The sequence below is a fragment of the Papilio xuthus genome, unplaced genomic scaffold (assembly GCF_000836235.2).
Source record: "Papilio xuthus unplaced genomic scaffold, Pxut_1.1 DF826938.1, whole genome shotgun sequence".
Lineage (NCBI taxonomy): Eukaryota > Metazoa > Arthropoda > Insecta > Lepidoptera > Papilionidae > Papilio > Papilio xuthus.
In genome coordinates, this window is record NW_013531711.1 from 52421 (window position 1) to 75144 (window position 22724).

General features: G+C 45.6%; 3 protein-coding genes across 5 annotated transcripts in view; 1 reads left to right on the plus strand and 2 right to left on the minus strand.

Annotated features, from left to right (window-relative positions):
• The window catches only part of Akt (AKT serine/threonine protein kinase), a 5660-nt gene extending 1549 nt beyond the window's left edge, over positions 1-4111 (minus strand). The window contains exons 1-7 of the mRNA XM_013317276.1: positions 3491-4111; positions 2100-2286; positions 1690-1887; positions 926-1180; positions 677-780; positions 267-366; positions 5-169 (exon numbers count right to left, since the gene is read on the minus strand). Of these exons, the coding sequence (XP_013172730.1) occupies positions 5-169; positions 267-366; positions 677-780; positions 926-1180; positions 1690-1887; positions 2100-2286; positions 3491-3786 (1305 nt within the window). The 5' untranslated portion in view covers positions 3787-4111. The remainder of the gene's footprint in view (positions 1-4; positions 170-266; positions 367-676; positions 781-925; positions 1181-1689; positions 1888-2099; positions 2287-3490) is intronic.
• A 1187-nt stretch (positions 4112-5298) lies between these two features.
• On the minus strand, positions 5299-10203 carry LOC106121619 (RAC-alpha serine/threonine-protein kinase-like). Of its 3 annotated transcripts, none has more exons than XM_013317338.1 (9): positions 9554-10203; positions 8952-9027; positions 8177-8398; positions 7657-7911; positions 7428-7531; positions 6667-6760; positions 6354-6518; positions 5977-6091; positions 5299-5553 (listed from the first exon to the last, which is right to left on the minus strand). In XM_013317338.1, the coding sequence occupies exons 1-9, from the start codon at positions 9949-9951 to the stop codon at positions 5423-5425; spliced, it is 1560 nt and encodes a 519-aa protein (XP_013172792.1). In that variant the 5' UTR covers positions 9952-10203; the 3' UTR covers positions 5299-5422. The 3 variants fall into 3 exon arrangements, with proteins under 3 accessions (XP_013172792.1, XP_013172791.1, XP_013172793.1); XM_013317337.1 differs by having other exon boundaries at positions 8952-9030; XM_013317339.1 differs by having other exon boundaries at positions 5460-5567; positions 8952-9030.
• A 690-nt stretch (positions 10204-10893) lies between these two features.
• LOC106121742 (protein stoned-B) lies at positions 10894-22521 on the plus strand. The gene is made up of 16 exons (XM_013317540.1): positions 10894-11372; positions 12382-14691; positions 14765-16236; positions 16310-16475; positions 16547-16692; positions 16883-17048; positions 17224-17439; positions 17926-18070; positions 18162-18290; positions 18541-18646; positions 18914-19082; positions 19279-19393; positions 19557-19720; positions 20220-20374; positions 20445-20652; positions 20953-22521. Exons 2-16 carry the CDS (start codon positions 12413-12415, stop codon positions 21095-21097), a joined length of 5781 nt encoding a protein of 1926 aa, XP_013172994.1. The 5' UTR covers positions 10894-11372; positions 12382-12412; the 3' UTR covers positions 21098-22521.
• The last annotated feature ends 203 nt before the right edge of the window (positions 22522-22724 follow it).

Consider the following 22724-nt stretch of genomic DNA (forward strand, 5'->3'; position numbering starts at 1 on the left):
GCACCTTCTTGGCGACGAGGTCGGCCCAGTTGATGGAGGCGAAGAAGGAGTGATGCATGATGTCGAGCGCGTCGTCGGGCCCGGCGCCCAGCCGCTTGGCGGGCTCCTTGTTGAGCAGGCCGCTGAGCAGCGCGCGGCACTCCGCAGACAGCGTGCGCGGGAACCGCACCTGGGGGCAGACGCGGCGCTCTCGTCAGCTGGGGTGTGGGGGGTGCTGGGGGTGCGGGGTCGCGCAGAGGGGGTGGGGGGTGGGGGGCGGCACGTACCTCCTCGCTGAGGATGAGGGAGAAGAGCACCTCGTGGTCGCGGTTGTAGAAGGGCAGACGGCCGCACGCCATCTCGTACAGCACCACGCCCGTGCCCCACCTGCGCACGCGGAGCTGCTTAGCGAGCTGGCTGCGAGCTGGCTGTGAGCCGGCCGGGAGCTGGCTGAGCTCACAGCGCTCGTAGCGCCCGCGCATTCCTTCGCAAGCCATTCTTTATACATTTTAGTACATGTAACAAAAAATAAAAACTCTAACAAGTAAGCACAATTTCTGGACGAGACCTGACTGTCTTAACTGTAATGTAGAATTCTGTGACAATGATTATATACTGCTAGGGATCCAAAAGCGAGCTCCGCAGAATATGTGGTAGGAGAAGTTGGAAGTTAAGCAGTGGGGGTGGGGGCACAGACCAGTCGACGGCGGGCCCGTAGTCGAGGTCCTCGAGCACCTCTGGCGCGAGGTACTCGGGCGTGCCGCAGAAGGTCTTGGTGGTGCGGCCGTACGTGATGTTCACCTGCGACCAGACGTCACCTTTTTATATTTTATAACGTTTTATTTATTTCCATATTTCCCAATAATAATCGTAGTGAATGTCGCTCGTGGAGTGGTGGCCGTGCTACAGTTTAAAGATGCGATAGGATAGAAGGAGGGTCGTGAACCTTGCAGAGGCCGAAGTCGGCGATCTTGATGTGGCCGTCCTTGTCGAGCAGCAGGTTCTCCAGCTTGAGGTCGCGGTAGATGATGCCCTCGGCGTGCAGGTAGCCGAGCGCGGACACGATCTCCGCGCCGTAGAAGCGCGTGCGCTCCTCGGAGAACGCGCGCTCCCGCGACAGGTGGAAGAACAGCTCGCCGCCGTTCGCGTACTCCATCACGAAGCACACGCGGTCCGCCGTCTGGAATGAGTAGCGCAGCGCCTGCCCCGCGCCCCGCCCATTGCCCCGCTCATTGCCCCGCCCATTGCCCCGCTCATTGCCCCGCCCATTGCCCCGCCCATTGCCCCGCTGCACATCGCCCACACCCTTCCCCTCTTGCGCTCCGGTAAACGATGTTAATTAAAAGATTGCTCTTTATTTGTTAATTTGGCGGAGGAGTTCGAGCATCACAATATGATCACATTAACCGGTCGGCTTGTCAGTTGTATCGGAGAACATCGGGAGATGATTAAGCTTTGAGGTCCGATGGGCCTTCAACAGTTCGCGGTGTATTGTGTCATTAATTAGATCGGAATATAATTCTTTTTTCTCTCATTGTAACCCTATCGTTTCGCAAACTTTTGGAATAGCCCCCGTGTCTAGCCTACCAAAACAGATCCAGCCTGGAATGAAATGTTGGAGCGGCGTGCGCCGGAATGAGCTGTGCTCAGTCCGCGTACACAAACTGATCAGAGCTCGAATTTACAGCAAGTAATGAAATATGTAGTAACCGTGAGGAACGGATGCTTGGTCTTCTTGAGCACGTGGTTCTCGGTGATAGTGTGCGCGACCTCGTCTTTCTGGATGATGAGGTGCTTTTTGAGGATTTTCATGGCGTACAGCTTCCCGGTGCCCTTCTCGCGGCTCAGAACCACCTTCCCGAACGTGCCCTTCCCGAGTACTTTCACGAATTCGAACTTTTCCAGGGTCTGAACAACAAATAATAAACAATCTTACTAATATTTACTATCATTGTCATCGCCAAAATCATGTTATTTATTATATTATTAACAATTTCTTTGTAAAAAAAATTGTATTAGATAGTTTTAGTCTGTGAGTGGAGAGGGGGCAGTGTCATGTCGGGGGTGCGAGGTGGGGTGCGAGGTGGGGTGCGAGATCAACGTAATGGGGTGGGACTCACGATGCGCCGGGGGTCGCGGAAGCTGGTGCCCAGCTGCGCGATGTCGCAGTCGTCGGTGTCCGCATCGCCCGCTGCGCCCCCCGCGCCCGTCGCACCCCCTGCTCCCACCGCGCCCGTCGCACCCGTCGCGCTCCCCGCACCGCTCAGCTGCGACGCCACGTACCGGATGGCGGCAACCCACTCCTCTCTAAACCAAAATACATCATTAGCAGTAACTAATTCCTTATAATATAGCATAGCAGTTGCGGTAAACAATCTAGTACTAAATATGACATATGTCACCCGGGTATTGTCTAACTTTCCAACAGAGAAAGCATTTTCAAATCTGTTTAGTAGTTTCGGAGCCTTTTCAATGCAAACAGTCAAAGCTTTTCCCTTTTTATATTAACATAGATAGATTAAGGACATGTTGAAAAGTGATCAACAGTAGCAGAATATAGAAGAGTAAAAAACTTAACAAGTGTTGTATGACAAAGTTCATAAATTGTATTCAATTATAGTATGTCTCATAAGTGACTTTATATCGTCAACCAATCCAAACCCCCATAACCATAGACAAAAGGTACTTTTTCCACACTAACTGTACTATGTTGGTATTACAAAGAGGAAAGGTTTGTAGTTTGATTTGTAACGAATAAACTAAAAAACTACTTGACCAATTTAAAAACTGTTTTACCGTTTTAAAGATATATTTGTGATGCTTGTCTTGAAATGCCTTTACATATGAGTGAAACAGATGGGTGGTAGGTGATCGTCCCTGTGACATTTTGCCCTTGATCTTTTTAACCACAACTAGTTTATCCAAGTTATAATGTAATTTGTAAATCATTAACAAATTATACATAGTAATTTTGTTAAAAAATGTTTGGATGGATTTGATGGATGTTTGATTGATGTTTGTTGTGATGATGGAGCCATAAACAAGAAACAAAACAGATTAGATGAATGTTTGTTAGAAGGTGTTTTCAGAACATAGATAGGATATGAAATTTGGTATAGATGTCATGGTTCCCGTGGGATACTTATGATTTACATATTTACTCAATAACTCTGCAACTGTTCAAAACACTTTGTTTAAATTTGGCACAGATATCGACCATAGTCTTGGGCAACACATAAGATACTTTATTAAAATTCTGCGCAGACAAAGTCGCGGGCAAAAGCTCGTATAATAATAAATTAACAATAATTAACATTGTTACAATAACTTTAGGTCATTTTACTTATTTATTATTCGATATTTTTTTACACTGGTAAACATTTGCGTTACGCATATTACTGACATTTGGAAAATGGTTCTCAGATTAGTCGTAAATCTTGTATGAAATCCTTCATCTATGGGTATCTATGTGTTGAGTATTAGCATGCATCATCAGAGTAAACAAACTGACCGTTCCCTGTCGGTGTCGACGGAGAAGTTGCGCTCGATGACGGTGGTCCATTGCAGGCCGCGGATTGTAAAGGTGTGCGGCCGCGGCTTGTCCACGGCCATGATCTGGCAGTCTCGCACTGTGAACTTGTTCAGAGGGTCGCGGTAGTTATTGCGCTCTGGCTGTGTTTTGAACCCAACTAAGTCACCATTGTCAAACAGAATGAAATAGCGATCTCGCCAATTGCGGATGTGTTCCCCACGCTTTTGCAACCAGCCCTCTTTTACAATGTTTCCGGGCGCCTCGGCCTCCGCCATGGCTGAAGTCTGCCCGCGCCCAACCGAGCCACTTCACACAACACTTGCTCGTCAATCTAAAAGTACGCTTACCTAGCCACACGACCACCACGTTTCAATATGACACTTTAAGCGCGTGCTTCACCTGTACTGAATTACACCGTCAACATATGTATAGCACATTTTTTTGTACAAAACACTTATTTTATAATAATTTTAACGTTTTCTCGTCTTAGAAAACGACACGATTTAGCGACGTAGCCTCGCGGTAGCTATGCGACAATGTCAAGTAGGACTGTTTGATGAAAAACAATAAACGTAGACTGACGTAGACAAATAAGCAATGCATAGGTGGGAAAGAGAAATCCGACTAATCTGAAGTTAGGCACAGGGCTATTTATTTAGTTGTATAATAACCTATTTTGACAAATTAGTGCCATATGTCTGCCGCTAGTCGAATAAATGGCGTTGTTTCATGTTTTTTGTTTTTTATTTCCCTGAGACGTTCCTTTATACACAAATGATTAGTGCTCTAGTGTAGTGTAATACTCATTTATTGAAAAAAAAACAACTGTTTTGACCACAGCTATCGGTAATGTTATAACATAAACCCGAATAGAACACAATAACACTTTTTTATTTTAGTATATAAAATCGAAAACATTTTTTGAAGATGAGAGATTAAGAAATGGTAAAAATTCTGGAGTGCTAGATACTAACTCGTTTTTGACGAATTGATATTTTTATAGCCTAAGTTCACAAAGTGTGTTTTATTATATTATTCGCATTTATAATATTACTAAGATATAATTTTACCTCTGACGCTCAGGGAAGAATACGAATCGAACAAAACCTCAATCGACAAAGTCGGTCATTTGTTTAGGCCAATTAGTCTTGGACAGTCGAGAAAAGGCTATGACTTTGTCGCCGAAAACTTCAAAATGTAAAAGCTGCCGATAAGGAGATGCATGAAGGGGAAGCAACGGAAATACATTTGTTTGCGTTTGCATTCCTGATCACAAAATAACAAAAACCATATTTATTAAGTGTTGTCCGTCTGTCTGTCCGCAAGGACGCGTTTGTTCCGGGTAATAATAAACACATGTCACAGATCGACAATGTCATTTACTGTCTTATTGATTTATTGTTAAGAGTTTATACATAGGTGTTTATTGGACAAGGCTATCTGACCCGGCGAATATTAGCCAAACTATAGAATACCCCTTGTCAAAGTCAAAAAATTTCAAAAGATCCTTTTCGTACTGTAGGTGTCATGTCATTTGCTTAATTTTATCTTATATCTTTAAATGAGCAATTCTTGTATAATATATATATATATATATAATCAACCTAAACATAAACTTAACTTTTTCTATCGGTAAGATCGAAAAACATTATTCATATTTCATCATTTTATTAGTAATTCGTACCTAAATTAAAAAACACAATTAAAAACAAAATACCGTGCAAAGTTCGTCATCCAGATTTTAACATTTTATATGACATATTTTTTGTCATAACTAACCGGCCTCTGTCTCTGGCTCAGATATTCTTGTTTAACCGACCAGTTACAGTTTTGTTATAATAAAATATATAAATATAGATCGTATACAACAAGATATTATAAATTAATATTGTCATTTGACCATACAAATATTCATGTGTCTGGCCACTGTGTCGTATTTATTATTGAGGTGAGGCAGTCGTGTGTGGTGCGGCGGCGGCGACGGCGACTGTGACTGCGCTGCACTGCGCGGGGCGTGGCATAGTCGCAGCGCACTTCTCTTCCTATTCACTTAATTCTGTCGCTCACAAAAATATTGATTAAACCAAAAAAGCGAAAGAATTATTTAAAAAAAATGACAACACAAAAAGGCACCTACAGTCCGACAAACTTCGCTGGCCCGTTGACTGTTATTGCGATTTGGTCTTTTAGAAAGTACGTAGAACATAAAGCCACTTATAGCCATAGAAAACGTCACACTACACTAGATTTGACAAAACAAGACAGATTCAGTCCGACAAAATTATGTCCATTGTTATCACTGTTTTGTTAAACATTATAACAGGGATGAATATATATTTTAAACAGTAATTTTGGTCTCCAAAACCAAGTTAGAGTAAGCACTTACTTAATTACGAGCGTAACCTGAGCATAAGGTCGGTTCTGACCCGTTCTTGTTAAGTTTTATGTGAAGTGAGAATGACTACCTGTCTGTGAGCAGAGTGCGTCGGGCGGCGGCTGCAGACTGCGGCTGAGGCGTGACAGCTGGAATAAGCGGGCGTCCGTGTCAGCGTCCACCGGCGGCCGGAACGGCGGCGGGACCTGGCGGCGGGGGCGCGGACGCTGCTTTACGACAACAAGTAGAACTAACACGATACTAGAGGCGGCGCACTACGTCATGCCCATAACTTTACGGTACTGGTCGATAATGCATAGAAGATAGCTGTTACATGGGAGTACCACATTATCATTTATACATTAGCTCGCTCGATGTATAGATGATTAGTAGCTCAATGAGTCGCCTACCATTTACGGAACCTAGGGGTGACAGATAAAAAAAATATGGTGGTAAAAAGGTGGTTACCTTTTTGGCGAGCAGATCGTTCCACTCGATGGAGGCGAAGAAAGCGTGGTGCATGACGTCGAGCGCGTCGTCGGGACTGGCCCCGAGGCGTTCAGCGGGTCGCAGCGCCAGCAGGCCGGCTACCAGCGCGCGGCATTCCACCGACACCGTGCTCGGGAACCGCACCTGAACCCATGCGCGCCCTCACCGCCATTACAGTGCCGGCAACTCGAAACACCAGAGCCGTACATTAAATTAGGTACAAGTACTTAAAATGTTTTGATTTGATTAACACAACATTTAGAGGAGTAGATATTAGGTGAGTTCCTCGCACCTGGTCGTAGAGCAGGCGGCGCGGCACCGTGTCGACGGCGGCGAAAGGCAGTCGACCGCACACCATGTGGTACAGCGCCACGCCCAACGCCCACCTGTCTCACCCCACGCAAAACTCAACAACTTTATATCCGATTTAAGAGTCACACCAACCGCTCGTTGACCCTTGGCGCAGACACTCAAAATGTATTAACTTCTTGGAAGCGTTTAAAAGAGACAGTGAATGTGTCAGCGGCCATACGCGTTGCACCGACATTGTCAGCGTATTCAGACCTTGTCGATTCGCGGTGTGGACTCGACTCAATCAGCGCGATACTCAAACTGCCCGAACTAAAACTCACCGCTGACAAGCTTGGCGCTGAACTGCCTGCCCTGTCGGTCAGCGTGCGAACACCTAAACTTAACAGTGGTAGAGCCCGCTTTAACATCTTCGCACGAATTGGCCCGGCTCGCCCGGTGAAATACCACGACCACACAGAAGACAGGCGTCAAGTGGAAGCAATTCCGCTATTCGTCTGATGAGTGTGCGTCCCGAAGGCCTAATTTAGTCCTCTTTCCCTTCCCATCCTTTTTCTTATAAGTAAAAGATGGGAAGTGGAAGTGCATTTTCCGGATGAGAGGATGCATGGAAAGGGAAAATGTTTTTTCTTTCTGTGCATCCTGTTCTCCGTCGATTAAAGGTAGGCAACGCATATGCAATTGCGTATACGTATGTCGCATGCCCTCGCCAAAGGGCAGAGAGGCGGTGGCGGCGACGCTCACCAGTCGACGGCGGGCCCGTACGGCAGACCGGCGTGCTGCTCGGGCGCCAGGTACTCGAGCGCGCCGTAGTGCGTTCCCGTCGTGTCGCCGTACCGCATGTCCGCCTGCAATATCATCATCAAACGGTCACGTTCTATTGAATTAACTTCACACATACGTGAAATGGGAGGGGTGGCGGGCATCTCGGACGTTTCATGTATAAAATTGCCAAGTCGATCGAAGGGCGAACCTTGCTGAAGCCGAAGTTGGTGATCTTGATGTGTCCATGGCGGTCCAGAAGAACGTTCTCGAGGCGCAGGTCACGGTGCACAATGCCCTCGTCGTGTAGGTGGCCCAGTGCCGCCGTCATCTCGGCAGCGTAGAAGCGCGCGCGCGGCTCGGGGAAGGAGCCCGCCTCAGCCAGGTGCAGCTGTAGGTCGCCGCCGTTGGCGAACTCCATCAGATAGCAGACGTGCCGCGCCGTCTGGAACGAGTGCCGCAGCGCCTGCGCCACACCCACACGCACCCATATGCCGGCCACACCCTTGCTGTTTACTCATTTATTGTGATACGTTTTTTAAAAGTGACAATACAGTTAATACGACTCTAGTTAAAAAAAAGGAAAGTAACCCCGTTTCAAGCAAACGTAAAGTCCACAATATACTTAGATATTTAGCTACCACAAGTACAAACATCAGTCTCAAAAGGTATGTTTATAAAGGAAGTGAAATGATGTTTAACTAGTATGATGGTAAGTGCATGAGACCGACCGTGAGAAAGGGGTGACTGGACATTTCGAGCACGTGGTGGCCGCCGCCGCATCCTACGCCGCTGCCACCTCCGCTGCCGCAGCCGCTGCCTCCGCCCCAGCTGGCTCGGCGTTTCACTACCTGGATGACGTACAGCTTGCCGCTGCTCCTTTCCCGGCTCAGCATCACTTTCCCGAAAGCACCGCGTCCCAACATTCTTACGAATTCGTAATTGTCCAGACTCTAGAAACATGATGTGTTTGCTATTATATATATGATAATTAAAGAATTGAATTAGTGATAGTTCGTATTATATATTCCAAGATATAGTTGTATGTATGACATTCTGGCAATATAACGAGTAATCGTATATCTGTTGATCTTTAATACAAACTTCTATATATATACGCAATGATTTTACAGAGATTTCAAAACCACTAGAAAAGAGTATGTTCGGCCGTTGTCGGCTTGGCGGTGAGCCTGCTGACAGAATTACATAAAATATGTAATTCATCTACAACCTAAAATAACTTCAAAATCATATACCGGTTTACGTGTTCGCAGCAGCATGTCGCTGCCGCACGATTGGACGCTAGACTAGGCGTATGGGAGTGTACTGGAGCAAGTGGCAGTATTACCGCGATTCGTCTGATGACTTCATGTCGGAGGCCAATGTCTAGTCCCTTTCTAATTTCACGCTTTCTAATGAGAAAGGGATGTGAAGGGGAGGTAAACTCGATGAGGGGGCCATGTTGACAAAGTTTAACTGAACAATACTACCATAAAAATACGATACCATGAGATAAGATTCCCTCGCAGGAGAACCGAGGAGGCGCTCCGCTACCTCACTGATGGCCGTCATCCAGTGTGACCTGCTGAACGGAGCGCGCGGTGTGTACATACAAAGGACAGCAGTAACTTACACAATATGTAAGGTGCGAAGCTTGCCACCTCTTGTTGGAAGACAACCGGCTGCCACTTGAACGATATCCGTTGCAATGGCTACAAACACTAACTACGTTTTGTTTGCTCTTGCTTCGAATTGATTGTGGGCGGGGTGACCGATGCATGATCGATGGCGCCATCTCGTGTCGATTCAACACAACATGCATTTATCTTTTTTGAATTATCCTTTCCTGTTGTACTCGTACGGTCAAGGAAATCAGTTTGCAAACCATTTTATGACAATGTCAATAAAACTAATCGTCGTTTTATAATTTCAAATGTGTCACTTTCCTTCGTCCCACATGGAGTAGTACGCAATTCTAAATTTACAGCACTTTGTAATTTGCTAGCCCTACGTGCGCCTACCATGCTCAGGCCCGACCATACGGATATTGAAATGTCAATAATATAATCACTTTCTTCCTACAATATTGATTTGAAATAAGTTGTAACCTTTGATCGTCGGAGTCGAGGGAGAAGTGCCGTTCGACAGGTTCGTAGGCGCGAAGGCACAGCACGAAGGCGTGCGGCCGCGGCCGGTCGCTGGTCCGCAGTCGGCAGCCGCGCACGCTATATCGATTGTCGGGGGCGCGCGGCTCGCTCTCGCCGGCCACGTCCGCCGGCCAGGTGCGGTAGCCCACCAGCTCGCCGCACTCGTATAGCAGGAAGTAGCGCGCGCGCCACGTGCGAATGTGCTCGCCGCGCTTATGGAGCCAGCCCTGATGCGCCACGCGCCCGAACACCATCGCGCACTCCACACTGAGCGCACGCGATCTACTACGTCGATTCGGGCACTGCGCGGCGCTCGTACTCGAGTTTTGTCCGATGACGTCCTCACAGGACGTTGGCATTTTTTTTCCGGCAGTTTACCTCAACGCTATTTGTGGCTTTTTAACAATTACGATTACAAAAAACAGATTATAAATGCGACAGAATTTTTATAGTATTTGTTGACTTGTGAAGAGTGAGTGTATCATTCTGTTGGTATTGTTGGCCACAGTGTACACTAGTACTACTAGTAGTCAGTGTTCATGACATCGCGACATACTATGACTAGCAGTTTATTATTATAATAGTATTTGAAAAAGCACCTCCAAGTCATTGTGTCCTAGTCATTATCCCCAATGAATATGCCTTCACGAGGAATATTTCACAGTAAAAATACGAGGCGTATGACACTTGAAAATTTGCATTGTTTTTTCAGTTACGAGGCGAGGTCTGCTGAAGGATCTTTCTAAATTTATTCTCTAAGGTCCAAAGCTGGGGGTGAAAGTTAGTATGGAAGTTTTTTTTGTTGTAAATAAATAGGGAGGTTTTGAAGAGAGTCGCAGATGCTTACAGAGTGGGACTTCACTGCATCTTCCACTTCTACACTTCCATATGATAATAATAGGACTACATTGAAGTTGGTTCAGCAATAGCTCTTGTGAAGCGCAAACGACAAAATTTTGACTGTATCACACCTGCATACCAACCTTTACCTCATAACAACTCTTATTAAACTTTTTATCTCCTTTCACAGCTTTCCAATTGTAATTTCACACACCTAATACTGTCCTATACCTTTTACCACAATGAACTTTAACCATCACCTAAGGTTTACTGACCCTACCGTCATTTACAACCTCCATGATTAACTATTCTACATCTTTCCCCCCCCCCCATATCTTAAATTTTATTTCCGTCTCAAAATTTTCGACAACTCCCGTACTGCCACCTCTTCAAATCTTACTATCCTGTCTTCCGTCACTTCCGGCTACTGTCACAATACCACGTATTTTACAAACCTCCGAATTATTACTGCTTAATTTTCTTACTTTATCTTGAGACAAATGGGTAGGATTGACCCTAGCAGAGGATGATCTAGTTAAATATTTTTTCTTCTTCAGAATAACTTGTAATTTTGTAGGAAGCGTGAGTGTTCGTGGCTGCAATGGCATGCAATGTAATCAATTTGTTAGCTTTATAGTGAGTTATGAGAAAAAGGAAATCTATTCGAGACGCAGGAAAAAGAATGTCAGTGATTATATAACTAGGGCAAAATAGCTAAGGGGCTGAGAAGCGACGAGCGGGTACGCTTGGAACGGGTAAGGGGTGGGGGGTGTCACTGCAAGTATTACGACCGAAAGCAAAGGGATGCGCGCGCAGATCCGCGGGGGCGGGCGGTGCACGGTCGATAGCGCACCTCGCTCAGTGCCGAGCGGCGGCGCCCCGAGCACAGTGATCAGCTCGCCCTGACCGAGTCCGTGGCCATCCGCGTGTTGCCATGAAGGTACTGACGCCTAGCCGTTAGCCGTAGCGCGGTAGTCGTATGAGGTAGCCGTAGGTCTCGGCGGCTGCAGTCGGTTCGGTACGTGTCCCGCGCTCGCCGTGCCCGCGGCCGCCGTTCTCCGCCTTCACTCGCCGTCACTCTCCCTCGCCAACCATCATTCGCCGTCACAACCTGCTGCACAGCTCGCCTCCCACTCCGTTCATCTCGTAGTCTTACATCTTACACCGCCGCCGTGTACATATACTTCATGAATCATCTTTGCTGCTAAAATGTTACTACTCAACTATGTAGCCGTCATAGTGGGTATATTTTTTTTATTTTATATCCCTGCATAATAATTAGGACCTGCTTACGCAGCAAAAGTGCAGGTGCGACGAGCGACGAGCGACGGGGACGGGGACGAGGACGGGGAAGGGGACGGGAAGCGGGCGACGGGGAATGAGACGAGCCGAGCAATCGATACCCGGCCGCGGGCTACGGGCGGCGCGGAACGAAGCGGTCTCGCACGACCCTTGGCCATCGGCCATATAGTTGATATAAACTAGTATATAATTACCGTTATATTTTCAAACACAGAATTAAAGAATAAAATTTGCGTAGTTGCGAAATTTTAAAGCGAAGTTTATTTCCTAGGGTCGATACATTTTTATTTATTATAATATTATGTTGCTTTTGAACTGTTTTGCATTTTCATAGATAGAAGTTGGTAGTTAGTACGTTTCTCCTTTGTCGTCGTATCTCGTACCAGAAAGAGAAGGGAGAGAGAAGGATCCATTAATTATATGATTGTCTTGCCATGTACTGCTATTATGATCTGATTCATTACTAAAGGTTATTCTACATGTTCTTCAGTCTACTAAGTAGAAGATTTGAGATACGAAATGCTGTTGTAAGAATATATATTACCGTCTAGGTGCTTCTCTACTAATAGGGTTGGCCTCAGTTTAGCAAACTTCTGCATGTTATTCGGTATGAAAATATATTTAGACGTGTTTTTTTTTTGTTTCAGCAACCCAGATCTAATAAAATAAACTCATATAATGCTAAAATTACCCAAAGGTCTTAAAAAGAAGAAAAAGGGTAAAAAGTCTAAGCGTAAAGGAGAGGAAGAACTTTTTACAGAAGAAGAATTAGAAAAGTATAGAAGAGAACATCAACAGCAACAAACTGAAAGTGGAGATGCTGCCGTAAAGGAGAATGAAGAGTGGTCGAAATTCAAAGATTTGACAACAGGAATAGATTCTGTACTTAAGAAAACTCAAGGTGATTTGGATCGAATAAAATCTACTTCATTCTTTCAACGCGTTCCACCTAAAGAGGAGGAGCCGTATATCAAGGAAGTTCCCACGAGGCCTGTTGTAGAAGTTACTGAGGCAGATTTCCCACAACTTGCACAATCTACCACTGATGCTGATGAAGATAAAAGTGACTACGGATTAACTGATGAAGAGTCAGAGGAAGAGGAACAGGACGACATCTTCGACACTTCTTACGTGGAAGCCGTTGAACGCGGAGAAGTAAAACTAGCTTACGTACCGGACTCGCCTGAAGAATTTCAAGATGATGGATTGTTTGACACATCTCATGTCGAAGCGTTAATCAAAGGACAAGACATCAAGAGTAAAGGGGACAAAAAGACCTTAGATATTGGAGTCGCCGTTGAAGTTCTTACGGGTCGCATTGATAATTTAACGGTCACATCCAAAAAGCGCAAACGAATTATTCCTGGAGATCTCTTATTAGAGAGTGTTGACTCAGAAATACCGGTAGTTGCAAAAACTACCGATGATGAACCAATAGAATCAAGTATTTTAGATGCTGATACTGACATTCCTATTACAACACCAATCGATCTGAGTGTATCCCTCCATACGTCACTTATACAACAAAATAAAAGCATCACTAAAGAAAATATTTCTGACCTTGCTAACGGCGACTCAAAAAAAACAAAAACTGACGAAGACGAAGATGATGAGTTTACATTATTAGCAACAGAATCACTTGAAACGAAACCTCAAGTATTAAAACTAGAAGAAAAAGAAATTAAAGTCGAACCTGTCATTAAAGAATCGTGGTCGGCTTTTGAAGCCGACAAAAACGAGTCTGTTTTTGCTGAAGGCATTGTTGAAGACCAAATTGAAATATTAGATCCATACTTAGATCAAGACGATCCTTTTGACACTAGTTTCGCTGATTCTGTGATACCGACTACACAATCAATACAAATTGAAACAAAACCCACCATATTAGAAGACGACGAAGACTTTGATCCTCGCGCGGAAGAAGTTCGTGAAAAATTAAATAACCGACGTAAATCATCAGTGAGAATACATTTAACAAATCCTTTGGGCGTAAGAGAATCTATTACGTCGGATGATATCATTGACACTGGAATAAATAAAGTACCACGTGATTTATTAGGAGGAAGTAGTACTGATTTAAGTCAGTTAGGGGATTCGCCTCTAGATCCATTGGATGCTAACAATTCTGATATAGATCCGTTTGACACTACCATTGTTGACAAAGTCGTAGCACCAGGAAAAGTAGAACTAAAATTATTGGAACAAGAGTTAATAGGTGCCACGCAATCCGTAATCTATCGCGTGCCCAGTGATCCGGATTTCGATCCACGAGCTGACGAGCCTAAACAACAGGAGCGAAGAGCGTCGCGACCAGAGAATCTTACTGTTAGTAAAAGTGTGGTATTTAATGTTGATGGTGTAGAAAGTACTAATGTTGATTCCAAATCTAAGCCAATTAAGCCTTTAACTCCATATTACACAAAAGAGCTTTCAATATCAGAGGACATAAATGAGAGTGGGGAACTTATTGACAGAATTAACGAAGAATTGAGTCGAACTCGCTCTGACGAAGATTTGACAAACAATATAAAATACGTAACTAAAAGACGTCATTCAGAATATCCTCAACTAAAAGGCACAAAAAATAATTTTAACACAACTGATCTCTTTAATACTGGCAATTTTGAAATACAAGCTAAAGTACTTACACCTTCGGGACTGCAGTTAGAACAGGGCAACGTTCAGGAAGTTGAAGAAGATCCTTTTGATACTTCTTTTGCGTCTAATATTAAACCAAGTAAAACAGAATTGAAACTATTGGCCAAAGAATTCGATGTCGAAGATTCTAAAGTAATTTCTGAATCTGAAGGTGATCACTTTTTAGAGACATCAGACGATATTTTCCAAGTTAAAGCTCTTACACCACAACCTGTAGGTTTATCGCAATCACAAGAGAACTTTGACCCTTTTGATACTTCTTTTGCAACGGCTCTAAATCCGGGAAAAACAGAATTAAAGTTACTTGAATCTGAACTTCTAAATTAATTATTTTAAAAACATCACCATAATGGCGTACAATCCGTTCCTCAGTATGAATGAGCCAACGGCTCCGGCAACGACAGATGTACTTAATCCTTTTATGATGGCCGACATTGAATCGTCAGCGTTAACGGGAGACAATCCTTTCGTGGCTAGCAATCCGTTCTCAGACTTTGCAGAAAGTTATGAGCCACCTGCCGGTGATATAGTTCCTACTGATATTTTTGGAGGAGAAAGCCCAACAAATTTGGGCGCTAAAAACTTTGATAATACTCCAATGGATATGTTTATAGGTCAACAGGAATCAGAAAAGTTTACAAAACCAACAGAATTAGATTTGGTCTCTACCAAAGTGGATTCGCCTAGTCCAACTATAAGTGAAACGTGCAATCGTGATCCACCTGCCCATTCACTTCCTCCTGAAACACAAAACTTAATTTTAAGTGTGACCGGTCAAATGGAATTTGCCAGTACTCACTTACTCGATCGCATTCCACCAACCCGAACACCCAGTCCGGTATCGGTGCGAGATATTCACTCTCCGAGCCCTACGCCTGAGCCGGAGTTCCAAGAGGAGGGAGAAACGATTGAAAATGACGATAGCAAAAATAAGCCAGCAAGGCCGCCACCGGCACGACCCCCGAGGCCAGCGCCGCCTAGCGTCGTGCCCCCGCGACCTCAGGCACCGCCTAGCGCCGTGCCCCCACGACCCGAGGCGCCTCCAAGCGTCCCGCCTCCGCAACAGGCAATGCCATCGGATGACATAAACCTTTTTGATGCACCTGTCCCTATAGTCACAAAATCAACAAAGGAAGACATTTTAAGTTTGTATTCCGCACCGAAAAAAGAAGAAAAACAAATCGATTTCTTAAGTGGTGATTTAGAAGATATCCATCCAGACTCGTGTACGGAAATGCAGCCTTCAAAAAGTACAATTACAACAATAAATTCCACATCGTCAATGTTTCAACATAGCATCGTGAACACTGACAATGTAATGGATGAAACTACTGTTCCTATGGATTGCTCGGAACCCATGGATATATCACAAACAAACACTTCACCTTTCATGGAAGATATTGAGGAAAACTTTCAAGAATTGACGGAATATGAAAAAAATCCATTCGAAACTGAGGAACAAATCACTGACGATTTGCCAAGCTTTGGTAATGGTGTCTCTGATATTTTTTCATCACAAGCTGAAGACGTTTTTATGGCATCGAATACTGAGGTTCTGCATCAAGAAAATCAAGCGGTTGTAAAAGTCCAACTCACAGAAAAATTCCCAGGAGCAGAACAAAAAATATATGTGGAATCTGAAGGAGGACCAGGGGTCAATGAGGAGGTCGCCTTTGATACGGATATTAGTCACGTAGAGGGCAAAATAGGTGTTCCGTCCACTTCTGACCTCGGCTGGGATACTTCCGAAACTATGGTACATGAGTCTAGTCAACCGTCCGAGGATGCGTTCGACGCGTTTTCCGCTAAATTTGAATCTGCAACCCCCAGCCACATGCACACGGGTACTTAAAAATAAACTATTAAAATTAATTTCATGGGCATTGAAATCCATCATTAAGTAACATCACCTTACAGATGCGTGGGGCGACAATGGAGGCGAGGAGGCGGCACCGGGCGGTTTCGAGGCGGAAGCTTTTGATCCCTTCCTGAGTATGCAGGCGCCACCGCCCGCCGCCACGCCTTGTCTTAACCGCCAGGGGTCACGAGACTCCGCGGATGATACGTTCTCCGTATTTATTAGGTAGTTTAGTTACATCCGTCGATACATTTATATAGACATGCTGCATATTTATGACCTTATTCAATTTTCAGACCCAAAGATGACACAGGCGGAGCAGAGTCGGCGGTGCCCGTGCTGGCCCCGCCACCACGCCCACACGCGCTGCCCGACTCCCCGCGCACCAACCCCTTCGACAAGGGCGAAGTTGAACTGCAGGCCGAAATCGACACGCAATTTGGTTAGCTTACTCGCATATCTTTTTTATTTTATTCTTTAATTTAATATTTTACAAGCGACACCGATAACTAACCACAAAGTGTTAAGCTGTCTGTCTGTCTGTGAAGCGAAAAATGACGAAGTAAGGATTATATTCTTTTTGTGTTTTTTTAAAGACTTCATTCATCATTGCGTTCGTTATAAAATTGCAGAAGATAGCCGTCGGCGTTCGGGTGGTGGCGGGGAGACGCCGCCCACGCCTTTGTTTGACGAGGACGTATCGGCGCCGCTGGAGGACTTCCCGCGCACCACGTATACTGGCCCGGGCTGGGAGATGCACCTCCGACAGCCCAATAAGAAAAAAATCACCGGTCAAAGGTACGTAAAAATTGGGATCAGGAAATCGCTTAACGTCTATCTATCATCTTCGTTTATTGAAGGTAAATAAAACGTAAACAAAAGATGTGTAAATGATTAAGGCATTCCAGCAGTAGTATAAAGAGCCTAGAACCGAGATCCAGCCCTTCATCTGGGACACGTTGATTGTAAGCAGGTTCTGGAAGAAAATGTTCGTGCGGCTGGTGTATGTGGGCGAGTCGCCGGCCGTGCAGTTGCTGGGCTCTGCGGCGGACAAGGAGCCGCTGCAAGAGCTGCCGCTGCAGGCTTGCTACTCAGTGTCTGACGTCGGCGCGCAGCAGTTCGACCAGTTCGGCAAGATTTTCACTGTCAAGCTGCAGTACGTCTTCTACAAAGAGCGCCCCGGCGTCAGGTTGGTCATCGCTTATATTCATCGCGTTCTTTCCACTTGTTATACTTGAGAACTTACTACTCCATTTTTTATTCTTGAAAGACGACTTATTTAACGGCCATTATTATAATAATAGAAACCTTTATGCATTCTATTCATTGTTTTGTTAGAGGTGATGAAGAATTAAGCGTTTAGAAACGTATGAAGACATGTTTCAAGTTGTAGGGTAGGGAACGATATAAATTAGCGTATTATGTAGCGTTTGCGTAGTGCTTGATCGCATTGAGCGGGTACTTCTGTGTTTAATTTTTGATTTTAGTAGAATTTTGATTGATATTTCTTATAAACTTTCCACCAAAAAAGGTTGAATCTATCTATTGGATAGTTAATCACGAGGAAAGTCAGAAAGCTGGATTCGATCCCAAAAGAATTTTGGGATATTGTTTGGGAGACTTCGGGACTATTTTTAGCGGTCTGAGTGCAGAGGTATGTGTGCATTGTTCGCAGGCCGGGGCAGGTGACGAAGGCGGAGCGCATCACCAGCAAGTTGTCACAGTTCGCGGCATACGCCATGCAAGGCGATTACCAGGGGGTCAAGGAGTTCGGCAGCGACCTGCGCAAGCTGGGCCTGCCCGTCGAGCATGCGCCGCAGGTTCGCCCATAGATTGTGTTTTACGTAATAGCAGAATAAATGTACCTACGTCGTCGTGAGACTAGCAATAGCAATAATGTGAGATGTGTAGGTGTCGCAGCTGTTTAAGCTGGGCTCGCTGAGCTACGAGGACGTGAAGCAGTTCTCGTGCTGCGTAGAGGAGGCGCTGTTCCGGCTGCCCGCGCATCGCGACCGCGCGCTCACCTACAAAATGGAGGAGGTAACCGGCGCACACGCACATCTCCGTCGCATCGATCGCATTTCACAGGTTACGATGGATCGGCGCGACCAACGCAGCGGCTTGTCGAAATGCATGCCGTATACTTAAGAATAGGTGTAAGCAGCGAAGACGACTCGTTCGATCGAGTCGAGCTGGAGCGCATTAGAACCACAACTCTCATGACACACAGTAAAGTGCCACGTAGGGGCAAGCTTGAGCGGGCAGATCTGACCGCTCGGCGTGTGCACAGGTGCAACTGACTGCGGTGGACGAGCTGTACGTGGAGCAGGACGCGGAGGGCGGCGTGTTGAAGCAGATAGCTCGCGTGCGGATCTTCTTCCTCGGCTTCCTGAGCGGTCGGTGCTTTAGAATTTTTAATACATTAGTGCGTCATATTTGAATAAACATGACTAAGTGTTGCAGCAATTTCAATATAAAGTTTAACATACGTATGTATACCCTACATTATAAAGTTAACATAGAGTACATACTCCTACTTGTACATCTACTACTCCTAGCCAGCAATTTATAGTCGATGGTGATTGCTTAAAGTAAGGCGATCAGCTGCACGCTTACCCCCTAGAAGTTTAAAAAGCTATATCGAATGCGGGGTTCGTGTGCAGGCATGCCGGACGTGGAAGTGGGGCTGAACGACCTGCGGCGGCAGGGTCGCGAGGTGGTGGGCCGCCATGACATCATCCCCGTTGCCACCGAGGAGTGGATCCGCGTCGAGAACGCAGAGTTTCACGCCTGCGTTCAGCCGCACGAGTTCGCCGAATCACAGATACTCAAGTACGCTCAACCATAATCAATAAGCATACCATATACCATACCACAACATTTACCTTTATCTCGTCTTTTTAAGTCTTACGTTTAGCTTTTCGTTGCATTATTAAGTGACAACGGCAAATAGTGCCAGCATATAGCGTATCTAATGAATTATTTACAACGCCTCGAATCGTCCAATTGCCATTTAAATATATGGCAGGTTCAAGCCGCCGGACGCGTGCTACATAGAGCTGATGCGGTTCCGTGTGCGGCCGCCCAAGAATCGCGAGCTGCCGCTGCAGCTAAAGGCGGCCTGGTGCGTCGCCGGCAATAAGGTAACCAGCGCCTGCCCCATTTCACCTGCACTTTCCTCATAGATGGAGATCACTTTTTGTCAAAAATGCTGTATTACTTTTTTATCTAAGATAGAACTAGTCATTACAAAATGATATTTTTGTAGACTTCAATGAAGCAGAACGTTTTATTGCCCGTGCGCAGGTGGAGCTTCGCGCAGACGTGTTGGTGCCGGGGTTCGCGTCGCGCGCGCTAGGACAGGTGCCTTGCGAGGACGTCGCCATCCGCTTCCCGATCCCCGAGTGCTGGATATACCTGTTTCGTGTAGAGAAGCACTTCCGCTACGGCTCCGTGAAGTCTGCGCACCGGTACTTACCTTTTACAATTGTAACTCGTACTTGCGAAACTATCATCACAAGTATCGCGACAGACTTACGAGAGGACTTACTTTAGAGGAGCCCGATAAGAGCGTGTTTTTACGTATTAAGTTTTGATCCATTGATGTGAATATCATAGTTATATGTCTACTTAACCTAACCCCCAAGGCTACTATACTCTGTACTTAAAAGCGAGTTTCGATAACTTTTTTTTTCGCAGACCGCTTGCAAGTGGGGGAAAAGTCCTTTGAATAACGCATCCGCGTTTGGAAATATTACTTTGTATCTGAAGTTGCTTTACTGCATAAAAATGATTAGCAGTGATAGTGAAAAGTTACCTATTTTTATCCTGGAGCTCGAATGGCGGACACCACTTGGTCTGGACGACGAAACAAATACTTAACTATGTCTTACAAATATATCATACAATATATGTATTCGACTAACACATAAAACATTTTAAGATTCATTAATAGCACTTATTTTACAGGCGCACCGGCAAGATAAAAGGCATAGAGCGGTTCCTGGGCGCCGTGGACACGCTCCAGGAGTCCTTGATCGAGGTGACGTCGGGACAGGCCAAGTACGAGCACCAGCACCGCGCCATCGTGTGGCGCATGCCGCGCCTGCCCAAGGAGGGCCAAGGTGCCTACCTCTTTTTCAACTCGCATACGATAACCAGAGAACCCAATCAATAGTCGGAAGTATTTCGCAGGCGCGTACACAACGCACAACCTTGTGTGCCGCATGGCGCTCACCTCGTACGACCAGGTGCCGCCGGAGCTGGCGCCGCACGCCTTCGTCGAGTTCACCATGCCGGCGGCGCAGGTCAGCCACACCACGGTGCGCTCCGTCTCGCTGCAGAACCACGACGGAGACCCGCCCGAGAAGTACGTGCGCTACCTCGCGCGCCACGAGTACATGTAAGTGTCCCCACGCCCGCGCTCACGTCCGCGCTACTGCGATCTTGGCGTTGTGAGTCTTTCATATCGAAAAACCCACCTTCCAGTATAATATTGTTTTTATTGGATTCAGTAAAACGTTCTTGTAAATTGAACCGTAGATTTAAACTGTCAAAGCACTCGTACAATTTGACATTATTGCGTTTTGTTTTTTTCTAAAAGGGATACGTTTTATACACGTAGTTCGACTACGGTCAGGCCGGTTTCCTGGATTTGATATGGTAAGAGTGGAATGTGGAGTGGAACGCTTGTTTGTTTCAGCGTGGGCATCGAGAGGACGAGCGGACAGGCGGCGCCGGCGTACGCGCTGGCGGCCGCCGCGCCCGCCGCTCCGCCCGCCGCATCGCCCGCCGCTGCGCCCGCGGGCCCAGAACGCGCCCCTTCCTCCGACTCGGACTCCGACTAAGTTCACTGAGCAGGAAACGCTGCGCACCGAGCTACAACCTGCGCTACAAGACTACTGGTCTCCGCACCGCACCAGGCCGCCTCTGTACCTGTTGCTAAGCAACCCGTCGCCCAATGCACGAATGCAAATTGTCACTATAAGAATATCATGTATGATTTTCTACGTGGCAGGTTATGAGATATGATGCATTCTGTTTGTAATAATTTTCTTCACTGCTATTGAGATTACTGCCGCAAACATAGTATTGACGTCAACGTACATTTTTTACCTTAAATAAAAATATTGTAGTTGTAGGCTTGTGGTGCGGTGTGCGGCCGTATAGCGTAGTATGCCACGTAGCACGTGACCGGGCTCGTGTCAATGTTGTGTTGTTGTTTCAAGAGTTACACTGTGTAATCAATATTTTTGTACCCACGTTCCCCTTTACCTAAAACATTGTATCGTTACGATTGTGAATGCCAATAAAAGCTATTGCTGGCGGCAGATGTCTTTCGGCGCTGCCGCGTGGTGTCTTCACACGACGGACACCGCTATTATATAAGAGTATTTTATAATAATACCTTAAAAATGTTGTCAGAAGTATAGAATATATGATAGGCTGGTTGAAGCGGTCGTCGGCGCCGGAGCGACGCGGTGCGGTGAGGCCTGGTGCGGCCTGGCGCGGCTTGCCGGCGGCCGCTCTGTGTTGTAGCGTAGTATGTTAGTACTGATAGCAAACAACAAGAAATTCGTGCAATGTCAAACTGAACTGTATGTAAGTAATATAGTATGTATGTTATGATATTAATGAGTTTACAATGTTGTAGCGAGCGCAGAGTTTGACTTTCTCTAGTCTATTTCGTCAGTGTTCCCAGATCACAGTTCAAAGTTACGTAGTGAAATATATATTTATGTAGCAGATATTAGTGAAACTATAAATATTCGCATATGACTATAACATAAAATGTATATACGTTACGGTTTTCCTAAGGTATTGTATGTGTTTAGTGCAGGCAGGTAGCGCACCCTCTCCTCTTGCACCCCTCCACCGGAGGTCAAATATGTATTCGTACTGGAGAGAAATGATGCGACAGTGGGATGCGGTGGGGTGTCCCCCCTCCATGGCATGCCTGCCCTGTTGTCGATTGTATACATATACCATACCGTGTATTATATTAATAATACTTATGCATTATCAAATCTATAATATATGAGCTCAAACTGCTATTATACGTAATAAAGTTTTCGGTCTTCAGCAAAATGTTACCTCTCGTATAAATTATTTAAAATGTAGAAATATTACACATACAGACAGGTCTTTAAATTCTATGATATTCATCAGTTACAATCCTATAGGATGGCCAGCGGGCCGGCGGCGGCGAGGCGGCGGCGAGGTGGCGGGCTCGCCTCGTCCTACCATTGTTTTGTTGTCAATAAACACATGTAATGGCGACGTTGGTTTTACTCGAACCCCTCCACCCTTATTGGTAAACTTCAGATTACAGTGCTTGCCACATTGCTAGGACTGCTTGCTGATTGGAACTATCAAAAGAAAAATATACAGTAATAATAAATTGTAAGCGAATATTAACGTTTGCCTTGAACAAGGTTGTGGATTTCTGATGGAAACGACTAAATGCAGAAGAGC